The 15290-nt window shown below is 43.1% G+C and overlaps 1 protein-coding gene across 1 annotated transcript in view; it reads left to right on the top strand.

The window, feature by feature from the left end:
• Window positions 1-15290, top strand: part of abca2 (ATP-binding cassette, sub-family A (ABC1), member 2) — a 96906-nt gene that overhangs the window by 45906 nt on the left and 35710 nt on the right. The window contains exons 7-16 of the mRNA XM_079516617.1: window positions 4480-4650; window positions 5443-5664; window positions 7163-7524; window positions 7923-8082; window positions 8902-9030; window positions 9367-9534; window positions 11393-11489; window positions 12209-12382; window positions 13987-14089; window positions 14836-14950. Coding sequence (XP_079372743.1) covers window positions 4480-4650; window positions 5443-5664; window positions 7163-7524; window positions 7923-8082; window positions 8902-9030; window positions 9367-9534; window positions 11393-11489; window positions 12209-12382; window positions 13987-14089; window positions 14836-14950 — 1701 coding nt within the window. The remainder of the gene's footprint in view (window positions 1-4479; window positions 4651-5442; window positions 5665-7162; window positions 7525-7922; window positions 8083-8901; window positions 9031-9366; window positions 9535-11392; window positions 11490-12208; window positions 12383-13986; window positions 14090-14835; window positions 14951-15290) is intronic.

Raw genomic sequence — 15290 nt, 5'->3', positions numbered from 1 at the left:
GAAAGCTTTAGAAGCACACAACCACGGATATCCTCTGAGAATGAAGCAACAGAACCAAAAATAGAGACAGAAACATGGAGGTCCACAGAGAAAGAGACACAGAACTAAAGTATTACATTATTGAAGTAATGTGGGCTTAGCTCTGCTCAAGTAAAGTATATCAGTAAGATGCCCTGAGGGCAAGAGGCGAGGTTGCGTGTACACATCCGCCTGGGTGACGGCAGACTGCTGGGGGAGCGCTCGCACTTTGGCAGATCAACATATGGAATGAATTCTGTTTTGGCATATATGGAGCATGTTTTGAGTGTACAGGGTTTGATGAGGTCTGATCAACATATGGAATGTCAGAACAGGTCAGCTCCATACTGTATATGGAGATCTAAGGGTGGCAGCAGGGGCAGTGTCTTGAGTGTACAGGGTTTGATGAGGGCCCTTCATTTTCGGGCCTGTTGAGAATTCTAGTTTTCGCTGGCTGGCAGGCCACTAATAACGTTGGGGCGGTCCCGTATAGAGTTTCAAAGGGAGGAGGACGGGTGGGGAGGATCAACATATGGAATGTCAGAACAGGCCAGCTCCATATATGGAGATCTAATGTTTTGAGGTTTGAGGCCAGATGTAGAGTTGCTAGCCGGCTCCATTTATGCAGATCTAGGTGATGATCCAGCCTTCTCCATTTATGGCTATCCATGGTTTGATGAGGTCAGTGTCGTGATCTTCATATATGGAGACGGCCATATATGGAGCGTGTCACGAGGCGTGACGGACTGACGACCATATGGTGGCGTGGCGTATCACGAGGCGAGCCATATATGGTGTCACTGACATGTTTTGCAGGTTTTCATAGTAATCTGGGACCTACAGTTGCAATAAAGAATAAAGCAATACAATATGTGCTAACCATTTTACTCTGCACCCCCCCTACCCCGTGTGTGCACCCCGGCTGGCTACTGTACTTTTTTGACCCATTTGGACATTGTCACTAGTGGAACACCCTGATTATGAATTTGTTCCTGTCGTGTGTCATCAATGCACCTGAGTTGTGTCGTATCTTGTGGCCAGGAAAATCAATTCCCAACCAACAGGACCGGGTTTCCAAGGCATCCATCTATGTGGTGTATTTTCACACCTAAAACTCACTAAAGTAGAGAGAACTGAACTCTATCTAAAGCAAACTCGTAGAGTAGTGAAAAACCTCGTCAAAAAGCATCGGATCGGATCGGAGGAAGAACAGGCAGAGAGATGAACTGGAATCCCATCGGAGTAGTATTTATTGCAGGAGTACAAATACAGAGAGAATAGCTTCGCCTTTAGACCCTGAGCATATGGAGCCCAGGGCCCCATATGACTGACCGTAGCCAGCCCAGACTAGATGATTTTCACATTGACAACATGACATGATATAGTACAGAATTGAATTCAGAGGTGGAGTTAAAATTAACATACAGATCAACAGATGGCAGAGAGACAACAAATGGCTGTCCCCCTGTGTGTTTTGATTCACACCTGTGACCAAGCTCCAGGCAGTATAACAAAGCTTTAGCCACAGGGTACTTCATGAGAACCTCTGAGGTGTTTGCTCTCAGACCCAAGCACTTCTGACCAGACAATGTGACTCCACTTAACCTGTAGTACCAAATTAACACAGAGACCCAAATAAACAGTGACCTATTAATGTATAGTGTAGTTATTGCAAATATGGCTATATGGCTTATATGGACTATATTTACGATTCCACACTCCCCCCTTATGACAATCACAAGATTGGCATACAAAACAATACATATAGTCCATATTGAACTGTAGTACACCCCCCTTTGACTCCACATAGCCTATCGAACATCAGGAAAAACAACAACAAATGACAACATTACACAAAGTTCCCAAAATGATTACAACTGGTTCAAATTACATGTTTACGTTCTTCTAAATGATTCTTCTTCTACATAACCACAATTTCATCAATGTACACCTAGCATCACTTTTCGACACATTAAAACACTCACAATACCCTGTCTGTAACTTCAAATCACTTTTTAAACGAATTTCACATAACCTTATCGATAAATGATAGAAATGAAACTTTAAACATATACTGACATTAAATCACAACAACACTTTCGTCATAACCCCTTTGTTCCACTTTGAAACTCCCACTTTGTTGGAATAATTATTGGCCTTCAATCTTAATAACTAAACACCCAGTTTAATATGATATTAAGAGTAAAACATAGCCATAACATTCATTTTCAAATAAGTTTTTCGGACATGTTCGATAAATTCATTTATATTTTGAAACTACTCCTTCAAAGGCTTGGTAAGCGCGATGCGGGGAAGGGAGTGAGGCAAAATAAGTTCCGATGCCAATACGATCCTAGCCAGAGGCCACCTCCTGCTTCAGACTAACAAGTCACAGTTCAACTTAACCAGGGTACTATCGGGTTACGTTACTTATCCTGACCCTAACTTTTCAAGTAACTACTTGATGAACGCTAACTCCCTCACGTTTAAAGGCAAAAGCTCTCTCAATAATAACAAAAGAATCTTTGCACGTCGTGGCACCCTAACTGCCTCTAGTTGACATTATCGTAAACTAAATTTCACACGAGAAAAGAATAATCAGCTCTACTAATTCTAAGACGATTTTATACTGAAGCGTATGAGAGGGGCACCGGGATCTCGGCCGTCTGACACAGGGCATCAATTAATCTCAATAAAGCTAAAATTATTTAAACATTCTCCAAATTACCCCATAGACTCTATTTCTTGAATCAACTTCTTAACTAATTTAAATTCGACAAAACACACAAACATCAACGTATGCCTATATATACGCTGAATAGACTCACATTTAGACACACTTTTTGAATACAGATAAAGACTATTGAATCTCTCCATCTGTTATTAATAAACTTCTTATAATGTCGCATTTCTCATTGTCTCACCTCATGTGTTCTAGCCATGCGTGGTCAAACAGAAGCTGCATGAAAGTTGCTGTTGAACTCGCCGCATCTCCGTCGCTCTGCTTCCACTGTCCCATCCAACACAGCACCATACTCCCCCCTCCAGACATTACATGAATATGAAATACCACATAAATGACTGGAAAGAAAAACATGAACGCACGTGTAGCTACAGGCCCCATCGAAACAAAGATACGCCGCAAAACGAGCTTGCAGATCCGCTGCTTCTGAAGAATGAAATGAACGTGGCCGCCGTTCGTCCGTGACCACCTCCGCTGATGAAATGAACCATCCGCTGATCGCTCCCCTCTCCCCGTGCATGGCCCGCCGACGAACTCCCTCGGCCCGCTTGGTGAAGGCCGTGTAGATCGATCCCCTCGGGTTGGAGACTCGCCGCCCCCCGCCGAGACGTGAAGAGAAGAATGGTTCCCGCCGACGCGCTGTGGAGGGCTGCTCCCCCCTGTCGATCGCCGAGCCCAGGCCGCCGATCACCAGAGACCCGGAGCGCACCGTTCGCGCTGTTGTTCCCCATCCGAAGAAAAGACCACTCCTTCCCGCCGTAGACGAACGCCGCTTCGCCGAAAAATAACCTCCAACCACCAAAATTAGACTGAAATATCCAAAAGCCCCCGCTGGCCCTCTGCTGCCTGGCGCAAAAAAAAAAAATGCATCAAAGACACCGGGTTTCAGGGCAACATCTATGTGCCTCCTTTCGCCTGACGCAAAAAATGCATCAACACGACCGGGTCGGCACCATCTATGTCGTATCTTGTGGCCAGGAAAATCAATTCCCAACCAACAGGACCGGGTTTCCAAGGCATCCATCTATGTGGTGTATTTTCACACCTAAAACTCACTAAAGTAGAGAGAACTGAACTCTATCTAAAGCAAACTCGTAGAGTAGTGAAAAACCTCGTCAAAAAGCATCGGATCGGATCGGAGGAAGAACAGGCAGAGAGATGAACTGGAATCCCATCGGAGTAGTATTTATTGCAGGAGTACAAATACAGAGAGAATAGCTTCGCCTTTAGACCCTGAGCATATGGAGCCCAGGGCCCCATATGACTGACCGTAGCCAGCCCAGACTAGATGATTTTCACATTGACAACATGACATGATATAGTACAGAATTGAATTCAGAGGTGGAGTTAAAATTAACATACAGATCAACAGATGGCAGAGAGACAACAAATGGCTGTCCCCCTGTGTGTTTTGATTCACACCTGTGACCAAGCTCCAGGCAGTATAACAAAGCTTTAGCCACAGGGTACTTCATGAGAACCTCTGAGGTGTTTGCTCTCAGACCCAAGCACTTCTGACCAGACAATGTGACTCCACTTAACCTGTAGTACCAAATTAACACAGAGACCCAAATAAACAGTGACCTATTAATGTATAGTGTAGTTATTGCAAATATGGCTATATGGCTTATATGGACTATATTTACGATTCCACACTTGGAAGTGTCTATCTGTGTACCTTCTACTCCACACTGATCTGTCTCCTCCTCTCTCCTCAGGACAAGCTACTGGGAGGGCTACAGAATCTGAATGGAGGACTGATTCATAAAGCTTTGCGTGACCCTAGCACAGTAACCCACAGGCAGGCCCTGCTGAAAGTCATATCCCAGGCTCTGGGCCTGGCTGGAGTTGAGAGCCAAACCGATCCACAGGGGCTGAAGGAAGTGGAGGTATCATATTTTCAACTGTACAGCCAGACCCAGCTGGGAATATACTACAGCATTTCTTGTTAGTTGTTTGTGTGTTGTAGAGCTCTTTAGTTGAAATATCCCAATTGTGCCCCTTTAAAACCCAAGTGAGTCGTGACCCTATTCTGGGGGTGTATAGAGAGAAAGGCAACGATTTTGGACATAAAAGATTTCCACTCAACAGCGACGATATAGGTTTTAATATAAGTTGTTACTTGTTAAATAAGATTATTTCAGGCGATATATTCAACTACTGTGCTCATGCAGAGGTTTACGTGCTGAATGACAAATAGCCACCAGTAACCATGTTACCACCACCGATTCCAACTTCAAGGCATGCCATAGCTCAGGGCAACATTGAGTTCAATGCATTGATAATGCGTTGAACCGAGTGGTTGCATTATTCTAATCAGTGCAGAGAGCTCAGAGTGTTTTAGAAATGGAAGAATAATTGAAAAGCGTAAAATTAATCAATTCCTAGTCTTGGAATTCTATATTGCGATGTCATCCCACCAAAATACAGCAATATTAAAATATTATCGTACAGGGGGGGGAGAGGGCATATTACAAACAAAGACAGTGGGCAATGTGTGTGCCATCTCTCCATTAATTATTTGCCATCTGGTTATGTTTGTAGTCCCTCAGAGAGGGATTATAGTGGTTTGTAGCAACTTTGGAATATGCTTCAGCCTTAGCCCAGGAGCTAGGGAGAAATGATTGTCATATTGCAGACAATAATCCTAATTATCCACCATTCTCCCTCTTCTTGTCAAGGGGGTCCTTCTGACAGGTGCTATGTTAGAAATGCTCACCTGTGGCGAGGATGGGACTGGTGAGCTGAACAAGATACTTCTGGTCCCTGAGAAGCAGCGGTCAGTGCTGCAGGCCTATTACAGCGTGGTCTGCGGTGGACGGGAGGAGCAGAGGGCTGAACGTTTTGAGAAGATGAGCCAGGAGCTGAGAGATCAGATTGACATGCAGAGGGTCATCCAGAAGGTATCCGCTTAATACCTTTACTGCCACGCTCATCAAAATAAGTGGTACAGTTGGGTGCCACCGATATTGTCCCTTATCATTTGACGAAGAAAAAATCCTTCTAAATCCTCCAGTTTTCTGAAATAAATATTTTCACGATTTTTCAAAAATAGCAGACCTACAAGCTCGTAGCACGCCACTCGGTGGCGTGCTATGAGCTTGTAGATCTGCTATTTTTCAATAGCTAAATTATAACAATGTTTAAAACACCAAAAGGGGTTCCCGCCCAAAATGGATTAACTGTCCTTTTGCGCAGATCACGCAAACCTCAGCAAAAAGAAAAGGACAATATCGATGGCCTCCAACTGTAACATTGCCCAAGCAATTTCCAAAGAAACCTAGAAAAGATTAGACTCATGAGAGTGCATACCTCTGCCAGCACTATGCTTAATCTGCCCATCCATTCTCATTTCTGACCTTGACTGTGACCTCCTACCATTTGAACGTTAAAGGGACACTTCACCCTTTTTGCAAAAAATAAATAAATGTTAATGACGTTTAGAAGATTTAGAACACTTTCCTGGGGTCTTTATGTGTGTAATATGTGGTTTTTAGATATTTTAGATTTTAGCAGTGAGCCCAGTGTCTCTGATGTCATGGACACTGGGCTCACTTACTTCCTGGACTACATATTGTCTCAGTAAGACAGCCCTCCCCCTATCCACAAGGAGGAGCAGTACACCAAAGCATTATGGGAATTGTAGTCCAGGAAGTAAGTGAGCCCAGAGTCCATGACATCAGAGACACTTGGCTCACTGCTAAAATCTAAAATATCTAAAACCACAAATTACACACACAAACACCCCCCAGAAAGTGTTCTAAATATTCTAAACGTCATATTTGATATCTTTTTTGCAAAAAGGGTTAAGTGTCCCTTTAAAGAACCCAAGAGTTGTGTCTTTTGTTTGGTTCATGTATTTTTTTGAGCTTTTTGTGCTCTGCATATCTCCAAAGCAATATTATTGTGTTTTACCACAACAATCTGGTCTTCAGACTTTATTCACTTTTACACAGGGCACACAACCTGAATGGGTTTAACATCACATGCCAAAAGCCAATCAGAGCCTCACCAAAGGCGAGCATTTACATGCATTGATCAATGAGGAAGTATGCAGGGATTGAGTGATACAAAACAAGCACTCCTCCATTTCCGACACCACTTGGGTCCCGTCAATAGTGAATGGCTTGTTTGTTCAGAAGTTCTTTGTGCATGCTCATTGGATTATCCAACACAACATAAATGAATGCAGGAATACTAAACAAGGGCAAGGATAGAGCAAAGATAAAGATACTCTAAATTTTAAATCTACTTTAGGGATACTTGCGGGGGAAGAAAAGATTTATACTTGACATGTACATTTTGTTTTTCATCTCTCCTGCTTTCATTCCACCCCTCCCTCCATCTATCTCCACCTCCTCCTCTTCTGCCCCCTCCCTTCCTTGTACCTCTTCCTTCCAGCTTCGACTGGAGCAGACTAACTCCTCTGGCCCTCTGTCCCAGTCTCACCTGGCAGCCCTTCTAAAGGACCTGGCTGATGTGGAGAGGCTCCTCAGGGATGTGGACCTCCTCTCCGGCCTTGCGCGCCTCCTCCCCAAGGGAGCCTGCGCTGGCCGCGCGTCCCCATCCCCTTCCAACATCTCCTCCTCTTGGCCTTTTAACGCCACAACCTGGGGTCCGAACGCCACCGACATTCCCGGAGACGAGGCGGAGGAAGGCGGAGAAGAAGCTGGGAAGGGGGAAGCAGAGAATCCCCACTCTCAGTTCTCAGCCTTTGTGCAGCTCTGGGCAGGACTGCAGCCCATTCTGTGTGGGAACAACAGGTAGCTGTACTCGAGCAAGGATTTAGTAGATTGTTAAAGTCCTACCAGCAAGGTCGATCTTGTGTGAAGGAGGCAGCTCACCTCCAAACAAAAGTAAAACGCCACACAGACACAAGTGGATAAAACGTGTTTGTATGCATCATGAGTATTAATTCAACTCTCTGAGCTAAATTAACACTGCGAATTATATGTGTTTCATGGTAATTTTAAAAACATTGCATTTTGAGAGAAAATCACTGCCAACTTGAAATGGAGGAAGACTTTCTTGGAAACAAGTGACATGGTAACCATAACTGTAGATTCAATCTAGCTCAACAGTGGCTATCACTCCAAATGTATGAATACAGTGCATATACCGGTATATAGAATAAGCTTTTAACCCATGATCTATCCTACAGGATCATTGAGCCAGAAGCTCTAAAACAGGGCAATATGAGTTCCTTAGGCTTCACCAGCAAAGAGCAGAGAAACCTGGGTTTACTTGTGCATCTGATGACGACAAATCCCAAGATCCTCTATTCTCCCATTGGCTCCCAGGTGGATAAAGTGATCCAGAAGGCAAGTACTACAGATAAAGCTTTGGCTTTGTGTGTGCAGTTGTTTCACAGTTGGTGTAGGCGTATACAAATCATCATTATAAACAAACAAAAGCTTTGTAAACTTGAAGTAGTTGTTACTTTGCTCAACAACGTACTATTATGGTTACATTCTTAACAGTTTACTGTGTCCAATGTCATATTTTTTTACTGATGGATGCTACAACCACCACCAGAGAAACTGAATTCAAGGGTCCACTATATTTAATGGGAGCAGTGTCATCATTTGTATCTCATGCTCCAGACATTAATCATGCAGTGTACACGAGCTGTGGGGTGGATTTCACACCAAGTCAATGACTCAACTGATTAATCTGTCCCTATAGCTTCTTGTGCTATCCCTCTGCTTCCCTAGAGGTCCAGAATACCACGTTAGCACAATCTGCCATTGATTCTCTGTAAGTTACCTGGGCCTCGCTCATGGCAGCGGCTCCATAGATCTACTATCTTAGCAAGTGGACTGGAAAATGTGAGAGCGATGTGAGGAAGAGTGGGACATATAGAGGGAGGAAGGTAGGAATGCAGTAATAGGCTATATTAAGATACAAGTGAACAGTGAGGAAGAGTGAGAGACTGAGGGAGGAAGGGAGGGATGCAGGAGTAAGCTATATTAAGACACAAGATAGAGGGAGGGATGCAGGAGTAAGCTATATTAAGACACAAGATGGAGGGAGGGAGGGATGCGGGAGTAAGCTATATTAAGACAAAAGTGAACAGCCCCCTGAGAGGGCTCATAATATACTAAACTAGGGTTATTTAATACCTGCATCGCTTTTCTTAGGCCAACGAGACATTTGCATTCGTGGGGAACGTGACCCACTATGCCCGTGTGTGGCTCAACATTTCTGCCCAGCTCAGGACCTTTCTGGAAGAGGGCAAGCTGCACCACCACCTGGTCTGGCTACAGCAGGTATATTAAAAACATTTTGATCAGGGTAAATCAACTGAACATTGTTTCTCTGTTTATCTGAAATGCATACCACAATGGGCTCCAGACCCCACAGAAATCCCCCCCCAAAAGAAATCACACATTTTTGAGTTGACAACAAAAATAATTTCATGAATGAAAGAAACATAATAAAAGAAATTCCCTAAATTAGAAAAACAACGTTTATGAAGTAGTGAAAATACCAGATCTGTGAGTCTTGTGAGCTTTATTTTCACTAGTTTGGGCCCCAGGATTTCTCTTTTGGATCTTGGCAACCACTGGATTGAGCTGATCTGTTAACTCTCTTCCCCCCCACAGCTGTCCTCAGAGCTGCGTAGACACCCGGAGCTGCTAAATGCGACAGACAGCGAGTTGATGCAGGGCCTGCTGGAGGGCAATTATACCCTTCCTAACACAAGCACCTTACTGGAACAGCTAGACACCATAGACAATGCAGCCTGTGGCTGGACACACTTCATGTCTAAGGTATGTAGATGCAAATATTGTATGGAATCATATCTAATTTATTATCATTATTATAGCAGCATTACTATAATTTGCAAAGAAAGAAACACACATGGTTTTGCCAGCCATGGACTTCGGACGTTAGATACTGACTTAATAACTTTTAATTATTTTATTTAGAAATGTAACTGCAATGATTAGTTTCAAATTTCAATTAGCATTCAGATTGTAGTACTGTAAGCTACTGAAACAACCAACTGTACCCTCAGGGAACTATATAGCCATTGATCCACTTGTAAGTCAAAGGTGACAGTCACCATACTGTATTACATCCATGGACATTAGACACCAGCACAGTGGACCTGCAGTCCACAGAGAGACTATGGGAAGCCTTGACACAAGCAAGAGGCACAGAAACACAATCTTATGGAGCCAAACTCAGACAGCTACCCTACAGTAATATGAGTTCTGCTGCCCTAGGCTCCTTGACCCATTAAGACCTAAGGCCGAATCTAAAAATGTCTTCTAAATCCTAAAAGTTTAATGAAAACCGTATGTTGTGATATAATTGGTGCTCAAACATCTTCATGTTGAGGGCCCTCAAAGTTATATGTATTTTTCCGCAGACCCAAATATTTGTTCCAGGCACCCCCCAGAAGCAAAATTTTTGCATTATGTATATACTGGTATTCTTTTTTTATTTTTTATGTTCACGATTTAAAAATAATATATAGCAGATCTGCTATTTTTGAATAGCCAAAGTATAAAATAATGATTAAAGGGGAAGATGCTTTCCAGGGTTTAATGGGTTAAACAATGCTCAACTGTAAGAACATGAACAAGGACATGAACCCCAGCAGCCCTGCTCTGGGCATGTTGTAATAACCACATGAACCCCAGCAGCCCTGCTCTGGGCATGTTGTAATAACCACATGAACCCCAGCAGCCCTGCTCTGGGCATGTCGTAATAACCACATGAACCCCAGCAGCCCTGCTCTGGGCATGTTGTAATAACCACATGAACCCCAGCTGCCCTGCTCTGGGCATGTTGTAATAACCACATGAACCCCAGCAGCCCTGCTCTGGGCATGTCGTAATAACCACATGAACCCCAGCAGCCCTGCTCTGGGCATGTTGTAATAACCACATGAACCCCAGCAGCCCTGCTCTGGGCATGTCGTAATGGATGAACATTCTGTGAAAATAGGAAAATAACAAGCTCACAAAGCGTTGCAATGCGACGTGTTGTGAGCCTGTGACGTGTTGTGAGCCTGTGACGTGTTGTGAGCCTGTGCATTGGCTATTTTTGGCATAGATATTTGGTGAGGACAGACAAAAAAAGGAGGGGGTGCAGGTAAAGCCCGCTGGCGGACCACTGTCAACTAAGTAAAGGTTGAAGTGGTGACGTTGTCGTTTTGTGTGCTGTGGAAAATATTCCTGTCCTTCTATATTTCTTCCACTTGCATGTTACAGTATTTACAGTAGTGTCCTGCTAACTGATAATTATGTATGCTGTCAAATGTAAAATTAATTTCTGTTCTGTAATGTTTTATGTTATATACATGAGTGCTCTATGGCAGTGAGCATGCTTTGTATTATTGAGTGGTGCAACCACACATAGACCTGGCTGTGTCCGAGCACGAAATTAGCATTATAGCGTTTGTTCACCACCAAGTGTCACTGTTGCACAGCCTAACACACAGACACAGACACACACAGGCCAAGGAGGAGGGCTTGAGTACAGTACAGTACAGTACAGTACAGTACAGTACAGTACAGTACAGTACAGTACAGTACAGTACAGTACAGTACAGTACAGTACAGTACAGTACCACTCACTTCAGGTCTGATTTGTTGTGCATTGTTCTGATCATTGCAGGTCAGCGTAGACATCTTCAAAGGCTTTCCTGACGAAGACAGTATCGTCAACTACACCCTGAACCAAGCCTACCAGGACAATGTATCTGTGTTTGCCAGTGAGTTCATGTGTGGTTGTCACAAAATCCCAGTTAATTTTATAATATTTTTTAGTGGTGCAACCACTCCTATAGACAGCTATGTGTGTGGCTGTGTCCCTGTGTCCGAGCACGAAAATAGCGCTATAGCGTTTGTTCACCACCAAGTGTCACTGTTGCACAGCCTAACACACAGACACAGACACACACAGGTCAGGGAGGAGGGCTTGTACAGTACAGTACAGTACAGTACAGTACAGTACAGTACAGTACAGTACAGTACAGTACAGTACAGTACAGTACAGTACAGTACAGTACAGTACAGTACCACTCACTTCAGACAGGTCTGATTATTTGTGTGCTTTACTGCTTTTATATAGTATATTTCAAATATTTCGGGTTAATCCCAAGGCACAGCAGTTGGAACTACTGATCTAATATACAGGGGTATCATCCTGACTTAATGTGGTTCCAAGTGAGAAACCAGCAAGAAACTCTTGCTGCCAGTGCCTTCTGGAACTGTCATATCTTCTTGATTTAAATAATTTAATTTGACTTTTTATTCATGCAATTTGTTCCCTTCTATGTTACGTTCGCAAACTTCGCACGCCGCCTGGTTTCTGCTGCCCAATTTCAGTTTTTGCTGACATGCATACAGATGTAAATATCACACAGGATTGGTGTGTTTTTTTACACCACAGGAATCAAACCAAAGCTGTGCATTTTCTCTACCTGCTCAGGTGTTATTTTCCAGACGGACAAAGACGGCTCTCTGCCTCCACATGTTATGTACAAGATCCGACAGAACTCCAGCTTTACAGAGAAGACCAACGAGATCCGTCGTGCATACTGGCGACCCGGGCCCAACACCGGTGGAAAGTTCTATTTCCTCTATGGTTTTGTCTGGATCCAAGGTACAGTATACTGAGAGCAATGGCTCTTTAAAAGCTTAAACCCTACTGTACATAGTCCGGCAGTAAGTACAATTATTGGCTTAGGAATGCGACAAAGAATCTCCATGAATTCAAGGCTTCATGGGGTGTGTAATTGATAGAAAATATGTCGTTTTTTGGGTAACCCCTAACTGACCACGATGAGTATAGGTTGGTGCCTTGAATGGTTTCCTCCGCTGTCTGTGTGTGAATGGGTGAATGGTTTCCTCCGCTGTCTGTGTGTGAATGGGTGAATGTAATGAATGGTTTCCTCCGCTGTCTGTGTGTGAATGGGTGAATGTAATGAATGGTTTCCTCCGCTGTCTGTGTGTGAATGGGTGAATGTAATGAATGGTTTCCTCCGCTGTCTGTGTGTGAATGGGTGAATGTAATGAATGGTTTCCTCCGCTGTCTGTGTGTGAATGGGTGAATGTAATGAATGGTTTCCTCCGCTGTCTGTGTGTGAATGGGTGAATGTAATGAATGGTTTCCTCCGCTGTCTGTGTGTGAATGGGTGAATGGTTTCCTCCGCTGTCTGTGTGTGAATGGGTGAATGTAATGCACGTTGATTGATTTAATACATGAGGCATAAATGGACATTTGATTTGTTGTTCATCTGCCAGAGCTGGAAGGAGAACGCTTCCTCTTACATTGGCATGGTTGCTTTAGCGCTGTCTGCAGATTTATGGCAAACCAGCACACTATAAATCAATAGTCCCAAACACAAGTCCACTGGGGCTGAGAATGTTGTGTCAAACGACTTGTTTAGTTCATTTTATTATTTTGTATTATTTTTTTCATTAAGAATAGAATTTGTGTGGGTAAAGTGCTTACTAGCACACACACCTGTGTGGATACCAGCGCAAGCTGCAGATGAAGCACTTCCTCTCTCCTCAAGTCATTCTTTATTTAGGAGGTAGGAGAGAATAGAAGCTGCTTATTTGACAGATAAAATTGAAGTGTGGTGATGCATTGGGCTTGACAGGGCAGTCGGAGAGAGACATGGCTCATTAAGATGTTGTTGATTTAAGCCACATTGTATGCTCTAAAACTGTTTTTATATTAAATTATTTTACGTTATCTGCTAGTCTTTTAGTCTGATGGGGGAGGGGGACTTTACTTTTTCCTCCTGGCTTATATTTTTTACTGTAGCTAGCACTTCTCCTTTGCACACAAGCTCTGCAAGCTTTGCACATATCCTATATATATCCTTGTTGCATTTCATGCTCAACTTCTTCACATAACTGTGTGTCTGTACGTAGTGTCAGTTTGAGTAAAACCTCTTAAACCCTATACTGTGTGGACCGGGGTCTCCAGGGGCTCTGTTTTTCCTCTGCACCAAATCTCTTCACCAAAAATAGCCAATATGCAACACAAAGTTTTGTGAGCTTTATCTGCTATTCTTGCAGAATGTTTGGCCATTTTTTCACTGCTAGGTGATCATAAAGCTGCTAGGGTTTAAGCTGAATGTTCACCTAGCTGCTAGGTGATCATAAAGCTGCTAGGGTTTAAGTGGTTAAGATTGAAATGTAGAGATTTTGATTTGCCTTCTCTTTCTAATGTCTATCCATCTCTATTTCTCTCAGATATGATGGAGAGAGCCATCATTAACACATTTGTGGGCCATGACGTGGTGGAGCCCGGCAACTACGTCCAGATGTTTCCTTACCCATGTTACACACGAGACGAGTAAGGAATGAGCGTCGCCATCTAACAACAGAGAGATATTAATAACCGTGAACAGTATTGGACCTTTTGGTCATGTGGTCCCATGGTGGCCTTAAGGTATAGAGCCAAAACAATTAAGATGAGTAATACGTGCACGGTAATACATGGCAGGACATCACATTCAGTGTGATATACAGTACACATCGTATCACTCGTATCATTCGATGCTTTTGCATCATCATATTCATGCTTTTTGAGCAGTGCTAAGTTCCGCTCCAACGTTTGGCTTTGTGTGTTTGAGTCTATTCCTTATTATTCCACCCCCTGTGACATCATGTAGGTCAATACATCATCAGACATCATCACCAATCACCATACGTCATCATCAAGGCTGAAACCTTGCCCAAATGAGTCATAATGTCCTAGATACTTCATGTCAGACAGCTGATGTCACATGAGGCTGGCCCTATGGCGTCAGTTGGTGCCACGCCGTTCCCATCAATAGATTTTTAGAGATCCACATGAATTGATTTCTATATAACATTAACAACTGTATAATATATCTTATAATATATCTTATATCTATATATAATCTTCCTTATAAATTAAAGCTCAGGGGAATTTGCACACTACTGGATAGATGCAAATGTCAAGATGTGAAAAAATAAATAATAATAAAATACATAAATTCAGAAACAATATAAATTGATCTTGTATTTGTCACTTTTTTGTTTGGTGTTTATTGACACGAGTTTTGTCATGTTCAGCTTCCTGTTTGTAATTGAACACATGATGCCTCTGTGTATGGTGATCTCCTGGGTCTACTCGGTTGCCATGATGATTCAGCACATCGTGGCTGAGAAGGAGCACCGCCTCAAAGAGGTCTGTCTGTCAGGCATTAGTCTTTATTTATGACCTTGGTTTGTACACTAGTCTCAATGTCCCATTGCTTGTCTGTAGTCTAAATGCAGGTGGACAATGTTGTCCGCCTCCCTTTCTGTCTCCTTCAATTTCTGTTTTATTTGCCTCCTGTATACCCATCTGTCCTGTTGTTTGTTGATCTGTTCCTGTATCTATTCAATGATATGTCCATCTCCTTCACCCTGTGGCAACCTGTAGAAGTATGGTGTCACTCACACTTCCACACTCCCTGCAGGCAAAATGTTGGTTGAATGATTTTGTCTTTCCTGTGGTGATATCTTGACCTGATATGAAACCTGTT

This window comes from Electrona antarctica (assembly GCF_951216825.1).
Source record: "Electrona antarctica genome assembly, chromosome: 12".
In the NCBI taxonomy this organism is placed as follows: domain Eukaryota; kingdom Metazoa; phylum Chordata; class Actinopteri; order Myctophiformes; family Myctophidae; genus Electrona; species Electrona antarctica.
This window is presented reverse-complemented; position numbering and strand designations above follow the sequence as displayed.